The following is a 19,267-nucleotide window of genomic DNA, read 5'->3' as shown; positions in this document are numbered from 1 at the left end:
TGGCTGTGTTTTGAGTCATTTTCAGAGGAAGGTAAATCTATACTACTATACAAGCTGTACACTGACTACTTTAAGTTATATCAAAGTGTCATTTCTATAGTGTTGTCCCATGAAAAGATATAATGAAATATTTGCAAAAATGGGAGGGGTGTACTCACTTATGTGAGATACTGTATATACCTGTGTTTCCCTTTGTTCTTGGTCAGTTTGTCTGTGCTCGTCCTGTGTGCATTCTGTGTTGTTCCCATATTCATCCCATATTCATCCTGTGTTCACTCCTGTGTTCACCCCTGTGTTCCTGGTGTCATTCCCTGCTCCGTTTCCTGCCTGGTGTGCTGTTTGGATTTCAGTTTTTCAGAATTTCAATTTAGTTTTGGCTCTGCTTGCATTTGGACTTTTAGTTACCTGCCTGTACTGGATCATTTCTATCGTCTGAATTAAAGCTCGCTTTTTATTAAAAATTCAACATGCCTGTTAGTCTGCATTTGGATCCCCCTTGAACTGATACCTGACATAGAGTCCTTTATGTTTATATTTATTGAAATAGTATCAATAAACATCAGAACTTTTACAAATGGCAGTGCTGACCATGGCTAATGATGAAAAACAGTTGTTGCTCTGTGAACATTCCTGATTTGTTAGAATGTGAATTTATTTTTAACAGATCAAGCAAATGCAGTCAGCCTGAGTGCTTATTTTCATTCTGTTCTTCCATGTAAACAGCTCATACAATAGAAGATTAGGAAACAGGGGCGGGGCGTGTTTGAGGCCATGGGTGTTTTACAGCGGAAAGCCAAACCCACAGATCCTGACCGCAAACAGCACTGCTCTCATCTCCATCAACACTGGGTCCTTATAAAGGCCATGTGGCAGCACTGACTTCCAGTATGTTGGCTTTATTTTGATACATGAGTGTGATTTGAGAGATGATTCAAAGACGGAGCGTGTCGAAATAAAAATGTAAAGCTTGCTGTTGCTTTAGTCTTTGTTCCAGGTAAAACTAGAGTGTAAATTTTATGAGTGATGTAGGCCTGTGTGCACACGGAAAGTGTCTTCAGAGAAGTGCAAATACTTTAGCCTGATATTAGGAAACCAGTCTGTTGCACAAACAATGAATCAGCGATGAGTTGTTTTATGACATGGAAATATACTGACTGAGTTTGATAAGGAGGATTATATTCAGTGCTGGACACAGAGTACAATATATTACCTATAACAGCCCATCGATCTGAAGCTAGAAAGCAGAGTTATCATCCTTGAACTTGTGGTGTCCAGTAACTGCGATGGAGCCATCCGTTTTCCTTGTGTGAAAAGCTGCAAATCCCCTAATATTGTACTACTTACAATGTACTGTAGAAACTGTTTGTCACTTTCAGACTATGTGGGCTGTTGGGTTTGTCTGTTTTTTGTAAATATTGTACCCGTCATTATTACAACTAGAAAGTAAAAAATGACTTTGTATGTCCAAATCATAAAAAATAAAATGTTCCATTCCCAAGATTCTGTAACCACCCTGCACAAGCTTTGTATTATTTTTAAGATGTTGGAAGTGACATAAAAGGGAAGTGGGCTGTGTGATTTAGGGGCAGGAGAGGAAAATAGTGAAAGAGGAACATTTTATAAAAAGACCGATTACTTGGTGCTCTGTGGGAAGTACATCACTTCCTCTTATTGGCCCTGCCAGGGCAGGGACCATTACATCACGCTTTGTGAATGCCTGGGCCAGTGGTCTCCATTGTTACCATTGAAATGAAGGCAAATTGTGACTAGACAGAACACGACACATCAGTCAACATTACCAGGAGAGTTCAAAGACATTCTGGGAAATGTAAGGAGTTGCATTCACATTCACTTTAGTCACAACAGCGACGCCATCTTTAAACCTTCTGTTAGTCCTTTCAGGTTTTCTATAGGACGTTTAGATCTAGTGCCCTGTCCTTACATCGTATGGACCAAACAGCTCTGGGAAGGGGTGCCCAGTTGGCTTCTTAAGCCCTGTATGGTAATATGCTGTGGTGGAGGAAGTCTTCAGTTCCTTCACTTAGGAAAAAACCACACTGTGAAAATACTCTGTTACAAGAAAAGCCCTGCATTGAAATGTAACTTAAGTAAAAGTAAGAAAGTATAATGAGGAAAATGTACTTTAAGTATGAAAAGAAAGAGTACCCTATTTAAAAAAAAAGTGTAAAAAAATAGAAATTAAAACATGCCCCCAGTACATAAAAAATATTCAAAATAAACTAGAGGGTCACTTAAATGTTTAATAAAATAGCTGCCAATTGTCAGCCATCTAACTGATTAATCAACTAATGGTATCCTCCTGAGACCCTGTGTCCTCATATGAGGACATCACATTTTGGGTTCACTTGACCTTATACGTCATTCTACTTAACTTAGACCTGTTGTCCTCGTTCGTGGACACTTTTGTGCCATCTAGTGGTAGTAAGAGCACAATTCATTCATTAATGTAAAAACAAGATGGCAGCCATCTCTGCCAAGTCAGTGTGCAGCCGATCCCGACACAAAAGTGGACAAGGTCCAAAACCTGATCACATTTTATGGTTCAAACTTGTTTATTTATGATTAATAATGTTTGTAGTTTGATATGGCAACAAATTTGAACCAATTTAGCGACAGTAACGAGATAAGACACTGTTTATTGGGAGGTACTCATCTGAGGACATTGGGACTTTATTATTATTGACAGTGTTTTTTATACTTATCGGGTCCAATTGATCCGAATTAACTAGGAGAAATTAAAAAAGGATACCATACAAAAGTTTGGGTCTCAGGAGGATAATCTGTTGGGTAGTTTAATTTAGGGACTGTTCGTTACTTATGAGGGGGGAGGAGGGGTGATGCAAAAGAGGGAGGCATGTCAAGTTATTTTCTAAACACTGGGGAGGGGCTTATGTTTTTGTTTTGGCTTAAGGGAGGGGGATATAAATTGAAATGGCTGTATTTTGTTTTTATTTTACTGCAGACTTTTAAAGAAAATATGCAGACATGTTTTCTTTTAAAAAATTACACCATTTATCGTAGCTGAAACTGTAAAAACAGAAACTGTCATTGGATTTTCAAATTTCAACAGTCCTTGGACGCATCATGTGCCATGAGTGCTTCCGTCAGGAAAAAACAAAACCAGATGTGATCTTAAAACAGTGATATTTCATCAAAATCACTTTATTCTATGTCTCATTTAAACTTTGGCCACAAATAAACAGTTTGCATTAACTAAGCAACATGCATGACTTCACTTTCAAACATCAAGGGGTAAGATTTAAACATCTACTGCCTAATTTATGGTCGAGGGAGGATCATGCATTTTCTGCCAGTCACTCAGGGACACTCAAAGAAATACTAATAGCTTCAGGGAATGGTAAAAATAAAAAAAAGTACCACCCCAGCCACATAAATAAAGAACAGTCCCTTATAACAAAGCAGCATATTTTATGAACTTGTCCTATGTTTTTATGCAAACATTTTAATTTGTAAAAAAGTCAAGTAAGTAGTAAGTACGGTACTTGAATAAATATACTTAGTTACATTCCACCAGCAGCTACAGAGGGTTTTCTTGATGTAGCATTTATTTACTGTTTGTTTGGAGGTAGGCTGAGGCATAACAGACACTCAGATCAGTTATTAGCACCGATAAAAGTCCAAAAAACACGTTTGTAGTGTTTTATTGAAGTCTCGTGGATAGAGGTCAACAGTGTGCTCATTTGACTTTTGCTGTGAGTCAGATGTGACTAACTGAATACATGCAAAAGCCACGCCTATGTCAGACCGGAAGTCACACCCGTTCATGCTCAGGGAGGAAACGAAGATCACTGAAGCTCAGCGACCATTGTAGTGATCCTTCACACTCAGCTGGGTAAGTCAAAAACTGTTTCGTGCCTTAACAAACTGCTCTAACCGAAATTAACCGATAACAGAAGAGCGACACTGCTGTAACACGACTGGAAACAACGAAGAATTAACGGTTGACGATGTTACGTTAGCTAACTGGTGAGCTAACATTAGCCTGCTAGCTTAACTCTAAGCCTGTGTTACAGGAACTGCTGTGACTTCACGCTTTGATAATATAGTGAAAATGCGCTTATTCAGACTGTCAGGTGAACACAGTTTGGCGGATTTCATCACCTTTGGGATCTACAGGTAATTTCGGCATATATTACATATAGATGGACGTTAGAGTTCGGTTTACGCAGTTAGTTTAACCGCGACTCGTTACCGCCCACTGTTTGGAAAACATGAGTGATACGTTACAGCGGTAATGTTACTGATTATACGGGGTGAGCTTTTACTGCTGTGCTGACTATCTTGTGTTCCTCCCTTTTAAAACATTTGCCTGATTTGCCAGTTGAAACTGACGCTACAGCTAAGCTGTGAAAAACCCCGTTAAGATAAAGTATATAAGCAGCGTCACATTCATAAGCTAACATTGATTTATATTGAGTGACGTTTGGCAATAAAGGACAATACTGAGCACAATTACCAACCAAGACTGGCAAGTGACCAGTGTACATACATTTGAGACTACATTTGTATCGTTGTTTGTGATATTTTAACCTAAACTCTTAAGTTGACGTTTTAGTTTAATGTAACTCACAGTTGAAGATAACTGGCATGCATTGGCAGATTATGAGGTAATGGCGTCCTTCGGCACAGATAGGCAAAATGCCTCATCACCAGTCCTTGGCAGGGGCAAGACGCAAGTGGTTGTGGTGGTTTTGCATTTCTTTGTAGACGTTGTGCATCTTTCTGTTTGTATCTCAGTAAGGTAATTTTGTGTATTTTGTTTTGTGTAGGGCTGCCCCCTAAAAGTCAACCAAACATAAGTTGACCAGAAAGGTTGTTAAGTTGGCAAGATTTCATCAGTCGCTTAGTCGCAGAAAAAACAAAAGTGAAACACTATTAAGAGCTGCACCTTGTCAAAATAAATCAAATTCTATATAACTGGACCATATGGGAGTTTAATTTGAAAGGACAGACACAAGAAGTGTCCACGCTCAGCAGTCAGACAGGAGTCAGGTTAATCTCCAGGGCTGGTACCTGCGGTTATTCCACAGGCTAGTTAATAACATGTCGGGCAGGAAATCCAAAGTGTGGGATCATTTTGAGAAGGTGAAGGACGAACCCAAGGTGATATGTAAACTCATCTTCATTGGTCGACTACAAACATGACGTATCATCTGAAACATGGAAGTAGCTACATGCCCATTAGCCCACAGCGTCATTAACAGGCGGCTCGCTCAGTGTGTGACGTGCACTTGTAGATAAAATATAGGCCTATATTAATGAAGGTTCATTAGTACGGTTTTGTATTTCTCTGTAATGTAGCACAGTGTTAACAATGTTACTGATGCTATTCTTTCTCACACCTTCAACTCAAACCATTGTGTTGCCCTGTCCAAAATATATCATTTAATAATCAAATTAATATCGCAAACATGCGGGCGACTAGTCGACTAATGGACCTAAATGATGACTAATGGTTGACTAGGAAATTCTTAGTCGGGGGCAGCCCTAATTTTGTGTCTCCTTGCTGCATTCTTTCCCTTTGGGTTGCTATTTGGTAATTTTGTGCCTTTTTGAGGCAGTTTTATGTTTCTTTGAGGTAATCTTAAGTCTTTTTTTGGTTGTTTTATGTCTCTTTGTAGTTGCCTAGTGTCTCTGTGTGGTTGTTTTTGATATTTTGTGTCTCTGTGGTTCATTTGCACCTCTAGTTGTTTCTCATGTGTCTCTTGATGGTCATTTTGAGTCTTCTTCTGGTTGATACGAGTTAATTTGAGTAACATTTTGCAAGTGAAGGCCAAGGGGCCTCCTGACGCTTTGGGCCAGTGGGCCTGTGCCTGGTAGGCCCGTTCAGTAATCCATCCAAGCTTGCATGACTGTAATTTAATGTGTTCTGTGAAGATAGCTCTGCATGATTGGAATCAGTGCTAGTATAAACTAGGGTTGTGCCGTGTCATATTGTTCATGATAATACATATAATTTTTAATTTTTTGCAATGCTTATGTTTGTGTTTTTCTTTGCCAGAAAACTCACTGACTTCACTCAGAGTTATCATACACCGTCATGGATGCCACTTACTATCTTCTACTGAGCAGTCTTGGCCTTGTCATTACAACTCAAGGTTAGTAGCAGAGCAGATAAGCTTGCTGCATACTGTATGTTATTATACACAAGCTTGTGTTTTGTGTAACGCTATCTTGGCCACACTTGTTCTGTGTTCATCTTTTCCTTTCTTTCTTTTTCATTATAGCTCAAGACTGCACCAGACCTATAGGAGGAAACAACATGAATTTGAAGGACGAATATATTCTTTTAGACACATTCCCAGATGGGACCAAAGTTAGTTTTGCCTGTGCTGTTGGCCACGTGTCTGCAGGAGGGTCTGCATCCATTATTTGTACTGCTGGCAGTTGGAGTCCTGTGAGGCTGAAATGCGAGAGTAAATATTAGCACGTAATCTTTACATTCAGATTGGTAATAGCAGCAGTATTTCACAGCCAGTTTGAACAAACTCTCTTTTTTTGATTAGATGAGTAACTGATAATATGAAGTAGCCAGCCTGTTGAATTATTTGTGCATAATAATATCCAGTCAATTTTAAAGGAGGAATTTAATCCATGTGAGGGTTGTCTTTTTTCAGGGAGAAGCTGTGGCGCTGCTGAAGAAGTGCCAAATGGATACGTTGACTACCCTCAAGGGATAGAGTTTGGTGACGAACTAGTGGTCACTTGCAACGCTGGGTTAGTAATAAGCTGATAACTCTGATAATTCATGTTTTTAAAATGTAATGACAGATATATTTTAAGTCTAAAATGTCAGCACCAATTGTGTTTCCAAATAAAAAAAACTTACTCTCAGGTGCTCAGTAGGGCCTGCAGATCCTTCTTGAAATTTGTTGTCTGAAGTTAGTTAATTATTATATATATATATATATTTTTTTTTTTTTTGGATTTCCTTACTAGTTTCAGATTGGTTGGAAAAACCAACAAACGTCTCTGTGGAGCTCAAGGGTGGATGGGCAGGATGCCTGAGTGTGAAGGTCGGTAATCTCTCTGTGTTAATACAAGCAACATGACAAAATAAAGCTCATTGTCTGTCTCTGTTCTAAAAGATGTCACTTGTATTTTGCAGTGGTGACTTGTGATCCCCCACCTCCAGTACAGAACAGCACTTTCAGGCCAGATAAAGAAGTCTATCAGTATGGAGAAGTTGTGGAGTACAGTTGTCAACAAGATTACACACTCTCTGGATCAAGAACAATATCATGTTCAGCTGATGGAAGGTTTGACCCTCCTCCTCCCACATGTATCAGTAAGTGTTTTTCATTTTTTTATCCAATCTTTTAACATTTTCCACGTGTAAACTCAACAGTGCCTGATACTCTCATATACTCTGGAAAAAGTTCTTTTGAACAGTTGTAATAATTTCCATTTAAATTTTTTTTTTGTCTGCAGAGGTTCAATGTGAAGAGCCTGTTATTGCAAATGCTGATTGGATTTGGGGTTCTCGACCCCCTCATGGATACCAGTCTACGGTGACGTACCAGTGCAGATCTGGGTATACTATGATAGGAGAGCCCACCCTGACATGTGGAATAGACAGCCAATGGTCACCTGGACTTCCAACATGTCATAGTAAGTTATAAATGACAATTTGTATTTTGTTTAGTTTTGTGAAGAAAAGTTAGCCTGTTATGTTTGAACATGATTTTATAATCATCCAGATGCTATCGCATTCTTACATGTGATTAGGTTAATCAGATAATGTTCTCCATGGTTTCCCTTTTAGATTAAATTAGCATAGGTTTGTTTTCTCCCTTTAGCTAAGTGGTTAAGTTTTAAAAATCAGGAAGTTGCTATGGCAACAGTTTCTTTTTCTTGCTCTCCCTCATATGCCCGTTAGATATGCCATGAAATAACTACATTTTAAAAATGCCAAAATTAAAATTTTAAGATGAATCTATGAAATTAGCTCAGGGTTACCACAGTCATGAAATTCCTTGAAAAGTTTTGAAATCAGAAATACTGTAAATTGACCCTTCACTAAGTCCCGCCCCTCGAGACTGGCCAATCATAGCATAGCATCAGTCAGCTCTGGCAAGGGTCTGATAACTGTACAGCTGACTGTCTGACTCTGTTAATCTGCACACACTGCGGTGACACACAGCTGGTTGAAAATTGGGAAAGTTTCCCTTTCACTCTTTTTTTTTGGGATTTTTTTTTCAGGCTTTTTTGCCTTTTAATGTACAGGATAGAGTGAAATGGGGGAGAGAGAACGGGGGGTGACATGCAGCAAATGGTTGCAAGCTGGAGTCGAACCTGCGACCACTGCAGCGAGGCATCGCCATTGTACATGGGGCGCCGGCTCTATCCACTGCGCTACCAACGCCCCAGTTTCCCTTTTACTCTTGCACTGTGATCTGCACACTGGGCTCACACTGCTAACTGTTTTTGTCTTTTTAACCTGTTTTTGCTGCGGAGTCTGTTTGACATCCTGGATATATCCTTCAAACGCATACTGAGACTCTTCTGTCTGCCTATCTCTGAAATCGCCTTTTCAGTGTTCCCAAAATCTAATAATATTTCCTCAGGTACTGCAGTCAGTGACAGTGTGGGCTCAGTGCTAGCTCCAAGTCACAAAACAATTATCTGACATGTCTACAAACACAAATGTTTAATAAGAAATAAATGCATACAGACTTGTCAAAATTATAATCCAATCACGTCAAATTGCACCGACATCTGTATGATCTTTGCTTTTCTTTTCCCCAAAGAGGGGTGCAGCCATGACATTTTACAGAGTATTCGTATGTGCTTACCAGTGAGTTCCGTTAGCAAGCGCTCGAAATGTACTTATCTGCAAATGCCTGGAAAGTGGGCATATAACAGTGTGTGGCTATATTGCTATACAGGCCCACCTATTTTAAAGTACTTAAATGGAGTCATGGAAATATTTCAGATGGGGCAATACAATTGGATTATCAAACAGCCAGGATTACAGATGTTTGTTTCAATCAGCCATAGCTAACGTAGCTAGCATGCTAACGTAGTGCTGGACTGGTGGGGGTTCAATTATATGGGGTAACAGTGAGGTAATAATTTCTGTGTCAAATAAAGTGTGTGTGGAATGTATTTTAATTAGTTCCTACAGCCAACAACAACATATTCAAAGTGAATAAATATGTCTATGTGTTGGTAACACTGTCCTGATTAGCCCTTTATGTTTTTGTAGGACCAACCACACCTAAAACCACCACCACCACCACCACCACCACACCATCAGGTAAAGTCTATGTTAATGTTCAAAACCATCTGAAGTGCCATAGTGTTTGTCACATGATAAAATGGTGCAACTTCTTTGTTTCCCCTACCACTGGCATAGGATGTGATGAAACTTGTGGTTTACACCCATAGTTATTAATTGGTTTAGCATACCCATCTGCCACCCCAAATAAGCCAATCTTTGTTTGGGCCAAAAAAGGACTTTTTGAGGTGAACAACACCAAAAGTCTGAGGTGTTTTACAGTATTAAAGCCATATGATTATATCTTGGATCAACCTATAATCATATTTTTGGGGTAAAGGAAATGCTGTTAAATGGTCCTGGTGAAGCATACAAAAGAATTTAGAGTTTATTTTCTTGCAACAAGGTAAATAGGGTTGTGATATTTATAGAATTTTTTTTTATAGCATTTTGACGATTTACTGCAAGAATGTGATCAAATACTGTACCTTGACTTATAAGAATCATAATTTATACTTGGGAATGTTTGTTTTTTGAATGAATTTGAGTGAATCCAAAAACAATTTCCCCCCGGGGATTAATAAAGTATTCTGAATCTGAATCTGAATCAGAAAGATACTGAATTCACTCAAATTCATTCAAAAAACAAACATTCCCAAGTATAAATTATGATTCTTATAAATCAAGGTACAGTATTTGATCACATTCTTGCAGTAAATCGTCAAAATGCTATAAAATGCTTTGTTCCAAAAACAATTTCCCCCCGGGGATTAATAAAGTATTCTGAATCTGAATCTGAAAGATACTGAATTCACTCAAATTCATTCAAAAAACAAACATTCCCAAGTGTTAATTTTACCCATAAACAGTTAGCCAATCCATTTTTCCGAAACAAATTATGCTATACCAGTGTTTCCCCTACCATTATATTTGAGGGGTGCCCCGACCCCCCTTGAAGGTCAAGTTAATTTTATTTCATTTTATTTTCTATATAGCGCCAGATCACAACAGAAGTCATGTAAGGTTACCTTCCCTATAGAACAGTTCCATACCTTGTCCTTTTATTAAACAAACTAAATAGCCTCGTGTTATTTATCCTATAAACTCAGCAGTGACTGATGCTCTCATATACTCTGGAAAAAGTTGTTTTGAACAGTTGTATTAATTTCCATTTGATTTTTTTTGCCTATAGTGCGTGGATGTGAAGAACCTCTTATTACAAATGCTGAGAGGATTGGAGGTACTCAACCCCCATATGGATACCAGTCTTTGGTGACGTACCAGTGCAAACCTGGGTATAAAATGATAGGAGAGCCCACCCTGACATGTGGGAGAGATGGTGAGTGGTCACCTGGACTTCCAGAATGTCAAGGTAAGTCATAAATGACAATTAGCACTTGGTTTAGGTCTGTACAGAAAAGACAGCGTGTTATGTATGAACATATTTATAGTAATTCAGATGCTGTCATATTCTTACAGGTTTTATCATGTAACATTCTATATACTTCTCTCCATGGTTTCCCTTTTAGATCCAATTTGCATAGGTTTTTTTCTCCCTTTGCTCAGTGGTTACATTTTACAAGTCAGGAAATTGCTATGGCAACACTTCCTTTGTCTTTGTCTCACTCAAATGCCCGTTCTTTATGCCATGAAATTAAGGATGGATCTATGAAATAAATTCAGGGTCGTCCTTAGGGATGTTCCTTGCAACTAATTTCCCTGTTGACTAAATGAAAATTCTAATTAGGACTAGTCGACTAGTCTAAAAAAAGGAAAAAACACTCAGAAAACAGTCAAAATTTAGCACAATTTATTGTTAAGTATTTGAAACATTGTCCCAAAAAATATTGTGTGCATTAAGAGTCCTTTTGAAGCATTTAATCACAATCTTCAACAACCATGTCAGATTTTAATGCCACTGTGAGACACTTTGTGCCGTGAACATGACGGCAACTCAGTCAAAAGTTAACCACTAAAATAACATCTAATATAAATAAATGGCCTCTGAAATGTGGGGCACATTGAGCCTTGCAGATTATCTGACAGAAATGATAGCAATTCACTTTAAAGTTAATAAACAACATCTAAATTATAGTTAAATTTCAGCTGAAATGAGAAGCATTTTGCTCCATACATGAATAAAACACTAATTGGTTTAGTCAACTAATATTTCTGGTTCTGACTAGCGAGGGGGCGGACGTTTAATCATTTAGACGTCTAATCACGAGCATCCCTACTCAGTATTCCAGCCTGCTTCTCCAAACTGGGGGCATGCTGACTGACATCTACTGTATACAATAAACTCAGTATGGATAAGTAGCTCAAACAACACCAATTTACATTGTATGTATTTGACAAGTCAATGGATTTATTTGGCAAATTAATGAACTATTCATGATATGGTAAAAGATTAGTTTCTATTTACAAATGACACGGTAAATACAACTGAGCAAATAACCCCAATGTTTCAGTTTTATTCCCATTAATTCCCATGGAAAATTTCCACCTTGAATATTTCCATAATTTTGCACACACTCCAATTTGCGAAAACAATGTCAACTGATGTAAATAAATAAATACATACATACATATAACAATTACGTTCATCATAGGTATATAATTGATTTCAAGACCAAAACATGAGGAGAGCTGAGAGCAGTCGTCCAGTTATACTGTGTTTAAGTCAAAGCAGTCACACTAGCTGTTGCCAAACATGTTATCTCATCATAATGTCCTTCACATTAATGTTTCCTCAAAACACTGCTGAGCCCAGTTGATAATGTCTGTGTGGATATGTAGATGGACTTGATGTTCAATGTTTTAACTTTCATCTCTGTTTCAGCTGATTCTGACACAACTGGTAAGTCATCAAAGAAATCTCATATTTACTTAAAAGTAGCAGAGAAGCATTGCAGTATAACCAAAACCACTATTTTTTTCTTTCGTCTTTTTTTCTTTACAGGCAACAATGGAAATAGCCTGGCTCTGGGGTTGGGTATTGGTTTGACACGTAAGTTTCAACTTCATCCTTTAACAGTAGATCAAGAATGTAAAGAGATAATGTTGACCCAAATAAGATCATTCTGTCCACAGAATAAAAATATGGGTAATTAAAGTAGACTGTAAAGTTCTGGAGAGGGCACCATGTTCTTATTTGGGTCAACTAATAACAAAGAATATACTCATGTAGTAAGGGCTGTGTTTCATTTTGTCATTTGACTGTGGTTTGTGTTTTGTACATGATATCCATTTTGCCATGGAATGTGCATGTAAGGCTAAATAATATCAAATTTATATTCTCACAAACAAAGAGCAGAGGTAATTTAAGAAGCACTTTCATAAAAAAAGTTTTTGGGATTACCAATCTAACACTTTTAATGGCATTTAAATGACACTACATTTGTTGGCCTCATGGCCTGTCATTTTTACATCATCGTCTTCAAACATCAATTTTGTTTTTCTTATCAAAATAGTCGTCATTGTTGCCCTCGTTTTCTGTGGATGGTATTTCTATGGATTCCCGTGCATCAAGACAAAGCGAGGGTAACACGTTTTATTCATTTACGCCAACTAACCCTTACAATGGCTTTGTCACTGTCGTGGCTTCCTCATCTTTTGTTCACATCTCAGTGCTTTGTATTTAGTCAGCATTTTCACAGTGTTTAAGTTCTTTGTCTGTCAAGTGCCATTAAGTGTTGCATGTTGAAGTTGTGTGCACTGTTGACTAAGGGTTTTCTCTACCACACAGTGTCAACGTTGTCATTAAGGGGCGCTGTAGTAAGTCCTCAAAGCACTTAGTAGAAAGCCTCAAGTAAGGTCATAGTAAAGTCATTGTCTAGTATGCCATTTAAATTTTATATAAAATGTGATGATATAGTATCCCATAAAAGGTCATAGTACAGCATGTCATAGTATGCCATAAAAATGTGATAGTATAACATGTAATTAAAAAGAGTGATACAGTATGCCAGCAAAATGTCATAAAAAGTTACAGTATAGTATATCATAAAAAGTTATTAAAAAAAATATAGTATAGTTTGCCATTAAAATTTTATAAAAATGTTATTGTATTCTATAAAAAAAGTCATAGTTTAGTTTGCCATGAAAAATGCCATAGTATAGTAATCCATAAAGAAAAAAAAATCCATAGTAAAGTATGTAATAAAAAAACAATAATGTCACAAAAATGTCATAGCATAGTTTGCCAAAAAAAAATATAACAATGCCATAGTAAAGCATGTCATAAAAATGTCCATGTGCAGTATGCCATTAAAAGGGTCGTAGTATAGATTGTCATAAAAATGTCATAGTATGTCATTAAAATTCCATTGTATAGTAGGTCAATCATAAAAAATGTATAGTATAGCATGTCATAAAAATGGCTTAGTAAAGTATGTCAAAAAATATATTAAAGTCATAGTATGCCAGTAAAATGTAAAAAAAAACAAAAAAAAAACATGAAAATGTCATAGTATAGTGTGCCATAAAGAAAATCATAAATGTCAAAATATAGTATGCAAAAAAAGATAAAAATACCATAGTATAGTATGCCAGAAAAACTCATTTTAAAAAATGTATCACATAACATGTCATAAAAATTGTCATAGTATGCCAAAAAAAAAAATCAGAAAAAATGTCATAGTATAGTATGCAAAAAAGGATAGAATTTCATTAAAAAGGTCATAGCCATTAAAATGTAATAAAAATGTTATATTATTGCATAAAATTGTCATAGTTTGCCATTAAAATTATTATAGAATGCAAAAAAAAAAATCAGAAAAAATGTCATAGTACAATAAAAAAAAAAAAATGTTATGGCATAAATTAAGTCATAGTTTGCCATTACAATGTCATATTAAAGTATGTCAAAAATGTCATAGTATAATATCCTGAAGAAATTACAAAAATGCCATATTATAGTGTGCCATTAAATGTAATTTTAAAAAAGGCACGGTATAGCATGTCACAAGAATTGCCATAGTACAGTATGCCATAAAAAAAATCATAAAAATGTCATACTGTAGTTTGTCATAAAAAAGTAAAGAAAAAAGAACGCAAATAAAAGTTTAGTATGCAAATAAAGTCATAGTATGGCATAAAAAAATGTCACAGTACAGCATGTCATTAAAAAAAAAAGTCATAGTATACTATGCCATTAAATTTTCAATAAAAATGTCATCTCACAGTACGCCATAAAATGTAAGAAAGAAGTCTGTAGTTCTTGTTTGAAATTGACTTTCCGGTTTATTCGGTTGGTACATTGGCTATTTTTATCTGCAAAATAGGAAGTTCTAGGTTCTGGAAACGTTTCTGAGCAAACACATTTCATTTCCTGTTGGGGTAGAGTTGTTTGTGTGAAAAGCCTGACTCTTCAAAAGTCTTCAAAATTGAAGATTTGAATAAATCCTGCCACACCGCTTCTTATAAAGTTTTGAAACTTAAGTATGCGTGAAGGTTTCACAGCTTGGGCCATGAGTCAATGAAATATGATGACAACGTGACAACAGAGCGTTTGGTGCTATTACTGTCCTGTATTTCTTTCTGCAGAAGAGGTGCGTGCTCTTCACATTTGTATTCTATGTAAACAATGTGAAGAGCCCATACACTGCAGGGTTTATTTTATTTTTATTTTTTACAGTGATCTTGTTTTAAATTTTGGAACACCAGGAATATGAAACTGCTATTTGAAATTTAGTGCTCTCGATGATGCTGTGGTGACCTGTTGATTTCTGCTGTTAGAAATGAACAGGTAGCATTTTGCATCCCAAAGTAACACCCACACAAATTAGGATATTTGGGCTGTGGTGTGTGTGTGTGTGTGTGTTTGCGAGGTCTCCTTCAATGGGCGGTGTGTGGTGTTGTGGGTGAAGAGGCTGCTTCTCTGATCTTCCTTAAACTTGCTTCGCTTCCTATCTACCTCGTCGTGCCTAAGCTGTAACGTTGACCAGTCATTATTGGATTACAGCTCTCGGAGCGGCATTCCTGACAATGTGGTTCCAAAAGATGGAGAGGATGTAGCACTCTAGGTAAGAGGATGGACCGCCGAGGGCGCTTGAACTCGTTTATGCCAAATGAACAGATAATGATGTGATGACCAGGAATCGTGATAATGTAGGCAGATGCTTGAATGAATGAATTTCATACTGTCTGTCTGTGATGTTTCACTAATGTTTTCCTCCCTTTCTTTATAATTTTATAGCTGCTAACTAACCTGTCGGACCACTTCCTGTGCTACTTCTCCTAAAACTCATCACTGTCATACACTTTGCCTAAACATGTCTAATTTAGATTACTTTTCTTTGCTTCTTTTTTTCTCTGTAGTAAGCATCGCGGTCCTGCTGGTCCAATGTTGCTGGGGTTGAAAAATGTCAGTTGAGAAGAGGAATGTCACGGGACTTGTCCTGGAATGTACTTGTGCTGTCCATGTGCACGTGGATGCCACAGACTGAAGAAACTCCATGGCCATTAGTATCAAAAGCCGACCTGATATTCAGAAACCTCAACAAATTGAGCTCAATCCTATGTTTATGCTTTAAGCGGATTCTGTAGTTAGTCCACAATAATCTTCATCTTTGACAGGTCACTCATAACTAGGTTTTTTTCCCTCTATTCTGCATAACTCAAATCAGTAATGTCTGGGATGCCTTCCCTTTCCTTGACAGCATCACAGCAGCATATTTCAGTGCTGCTATAATGAAGGAATGTGATTTCATGTTTATCAGAGGCCTGAACGCTCTGTATGAATATAAATGTTTGCACTGTAGCTCAGAGCACAGCTAAGCCTGACCAGTATAGCTCAGCTACACCAATGGCTTAAAACAAGCAAAATCAGTTAGGAATATATGCATGCTCGACCTTAAACACAGCTGGTAGGGTTAAATTATTTTTGTTTAGACTTAGGAAACATTCAAAAATCAAAAGGCCTTGTTTACACCTGGTATTAACATGCGTTACAATTGGATCACAGGTGGGGAGCTCCAAGTACAGGTATAGTGCGTTGTCAATGTGTCCTGAGATTTAATCAAATGGCTGCATATGGCCATATTTTTTCAGCAGTGTGTACAGTATTTTGTCGCATTGAAGGACCTTCTGCTAAGACGACATCCTTGATTATCCGACTCTCCCTACCGGATAAGTAAACTTTCTGTTGCTACCATTACACAGGTTAGATGCAGTGCTGAAGGACCGTCTCTGGAGCAGCTTTCTTCCCAGCAGTCAGGTCAGCATGTGCCCAGGTAGCAAAAGCTAACACAGCAACAACTATCAAACAAACTGACACCAACACCAAAACAAAACCCCGTCACTGAGTGTGTGTGTGTGTGTATGTGAGCAGACTCTTAGCAGCTATCCCCAGTGTGGAGCTTGTGATCTTGCAGCATGACAAACCTCAGTCCGGTTAAAAACAACACGTTTGATATTTGCAAAACAGAAGTGATGTACGTGTTTATTTGATGATAGAGTGTGGAAGTAAGAGCCGATCACAAGTGGTCACTTGAGAAGTATGCTGAGAAGCGTTGTAATGCCAAGTGTGAACAGACAGACATATAGCTGTCCTCTTAGGATCGGATCACCCAAGACGCACATAATACCAGGTGTAAGGACGGCCATAGTTCAACAGTTTTAGTTTATGCTTTAGAACACAGTGGATTCGCCTGTAACTATTTTGTATATCAGAAATGACAACATTTGTGTAGCTGAAATAGTTAATCCACCAGCAAAATCACTCACTCATATAGCCGATAAACCCGTCCTCCCATCATGTAGATTCAACTTCCACCTTTCCAGAGATAACAAAGGGATCTATAAAACTGTCCCAAACACAGTGCCTGAGCAGAAGGCATGCTCTTTATGCCTTAATGCAAATTATCAAGTGTTTTAGCTTGTTGTGTGTCAATTGTTGTGCGTTTGTTAATGGAGGCCTAATTATAGGCCTGCCTTAGCTTAATGCTAATGCTAAATAATTAGCCATGTGTAATGTCATGTTGGGCACATTGGTTTTCGTGTCCTGTAGCTTCACCAGCTTTCAAAAAAAGTTTCCCATGACGTAAAAATAGAAAAATTAAGTTCTAAATGAGTACATTATTTATTTTCCTCGTAAAGAATTGGTTTTGCAGACGTCTCTCTGCCACTGTCAGTTTGGTATTTGTTCACCCTCACACCACTCAAAAGAAGAGGCAGACTTTAAGAGTATTGAAATACGGGCTTTGTGTCTGTGTCTTATAAAGATGTATAGACTGTGATCTTTGAAAAAAATTGCACTTGCCTGGCTTTTTATCTTTATTTATTAAAATAAATTTGTGTCAGAACATTTCCAGAGTTTTGTATGATTTTGAGGCAGTCAGAAAAGTGCTATTTTGGCACTTTCTTTTGTATTAATTAATGAAATAAACATAATCATGGACTGTGCTTTGAATTTTCTTCTGTAATTCAACCATTCTCTTACACACCTGAGGCTAGGTTTGACCAACCATGAGGAGCACTGGGAGATATGGACAGCGGGGACTGAACTACAAACCCTGTGATTAGCAGATAACCTGCCCTGCCTCCTGAGTCACAACTGACCAGACAATAGTGTGTTCAGTGTTTTCTTAATGTGCATACGTATGAAATAGAGAAGTTTGAAAGACTCACTTTAGGGCCTTTATTGAAAGTTGTAAAGGCAGCAGCATGGTGCAGTTGTTAGCACTATTACCTCACAGCTACAGGGTTGTAGGTTCAAACTGACCAATGGGAAGGGATGCCCTCATTTTTGTTTCTGATGGCCGATGGGACAATTCTTATACTTCCCAGCTGAAATATGAGAGATCCCAAATTTTTTAGGCTAATCATGAGAAATAATTAAAGTGGAAACTGTCTATAGCATAATTTATCAGACTGCAGACCAAAGGTGGACCTTGGAAACATCTTGTATAGCTCTTGAACGTTGACTAGTATTACATAAAAATGTCATAATTTTGTATGCTAAAGTGTAATCATAAACTTGTCCTTAAAAATGACGACATATAGTATGCCGTAAAAAAATAATTAAAAGAGTCAGTATATATCGTCTTAAAAAAACACTTTAATATTTTATACTTTTCATAGTGTATTATGTCACAGAAAAATCATACAAAACTGCCATAGTATGTTGTGAAAACATGATAAAAAGTTTCTAGTATGTAACAAAAAATCATAAAAAAAAGGTTATAGTTTAGTATGTTGTCAAAATAAAGAATTAAAAAGTTATGGTATAGTGCTACAAAAATGTCATATCATAGTATGTAACAAAAACTTTTAAAAAATGAAATAGTATGCTATGTCATTAGAAAAAAACATTTAAAAATGTCTTGGTAAAGTGTGTCATAAAAACATCTTTCTGTTACAGTATGTCGTCCAAGATCATGAGAAAAACCTCTTTTTCATAGTTTGGGACGACATGCTATACCATGACTTTTTTCGTGATTTTGGACGACATACTATACTATGATGTTTTTTCATGAGTTTGGATGAAATACTATACTATGACTTTTTTACATGATTTTGGACGACATGCTATACTATGACTTTTTTTCGTGAATTTTGTACGACATACTATACTGTGACTTTTTTTATATGATTTTGGACGACATACTATACTATGACTTTTTTTTCAGCATTTTGGACGACATACTATACTATGACTTTTTTTCGTGATTTTGGACGACATACTGTACTATGACTTTTTTTCATCATTTTGGACGACATACTATACTATGACTTTTTTTTCAGCATTTTGGACGACATACTATACTATGACTTTTTTTTTTACATGATTTTGGACGACATACTATACTATGACTTTTTTCATCCTTTTGGACGACATGCTATACTATGACTTTTTTTCATCATTTTGGACGACATGCTATACTATGACTTTTTTACATGATTTTGGACGACATGCTATGAGTTTTTTTCATCATTTTGGACGACATGCTATACTATGATTTTTTTCATCATTTTGGACGACATGCTATGAGTTTTTTTCAT

At 37.1% G+C, this 19,267-nt stretch overlaps 1 protein-coding gene across 10 annotated transcripts in view; it reads left to right on the top strand.

Moving 5' to 3' along the window:
- rca2.1 (regulator of complement activation group 2 gene 1) overlaps window positions 1-17,668 on the top strand; it is a 31,860-nt gene extending 14,192 nt beyond the window's left edge. For 5 of the 10 annotated variants that reach the window (XM_050065079.1, XM_050065078.1, XM_050065071.1 and 2 more), the window contains 12 exons: window positions 6,270-6,458; window positions 6,660-6,759; window positions 6,982-7,058; window positions 7,151-7,330; window positions 7,474-7,653; window positions 9,251-9,301; window positions 10,455-10,634; window positions 12,105-12,122; window positions 12,225-12,272; window positions 12,736-12,805; window positions 15,228-15,288; window positions 15,584-17,668. In XM_050065079.1, the coding sequence (XP_049921036.1) occupies window positions 6,270-6,458; window positions 6,660-6,759; window positions 6,982-7,058; window positions 7,151-7,330; window positions 7,474-7,653; window positions 9,251-9,301; window positions 10,455-10,634; window positions 12,105-12,122; window positions 12,225-12,272; window positions 12,736-12,805; window positions 15,228-15,288 (1,154 nt within the window). In that variant the 3' untranslated portion in view covers window positions 15,584-17,668. The remainder of the gene's footprint in view (window positions 1-6,269; window positions 6,459-6,659; window positions 6,760-6,981; window positions 7,059-7,150; window positions 7,331-7,473; window positions 7,654-9,250; window positions 9,302-10,454; window positions 10,635-12,104; window positions 12,123-12,224; window positions 12,273-12,735; window positions 12,806-15,227; window positions 15,289-15,583) is intronic. The other 5 variants (XM_050065074.1, XM_050065073.1, XM_050065077.1 and 2 more) reach the window with 5 other exon arrangements.
- The last annotated feature ends 1,599 nt before the right edge of the window (window positions 17,669-19,267 follow it).

The sequence above is a fragment of the Epinephelus moara genome, chromosome 16, assembly GCF_006386435.1.
Source record: "Epinephelus moara isolate mb chromosome 16, YSFRI_EMoa_1.0, whole genome shotgun sequence".
In the NCBI taxonomy this organism is placed as follows: Eukaryota; Metazoa; Chordata; class Actinopteri; order Perciformes; family Serranidae; genus Epinephelus; species Epinephelus moara.
Note: the sequence above shows the minus strand (reverse complement) of the source record. Positions and strands in the feature narration are given on the sequence as shown.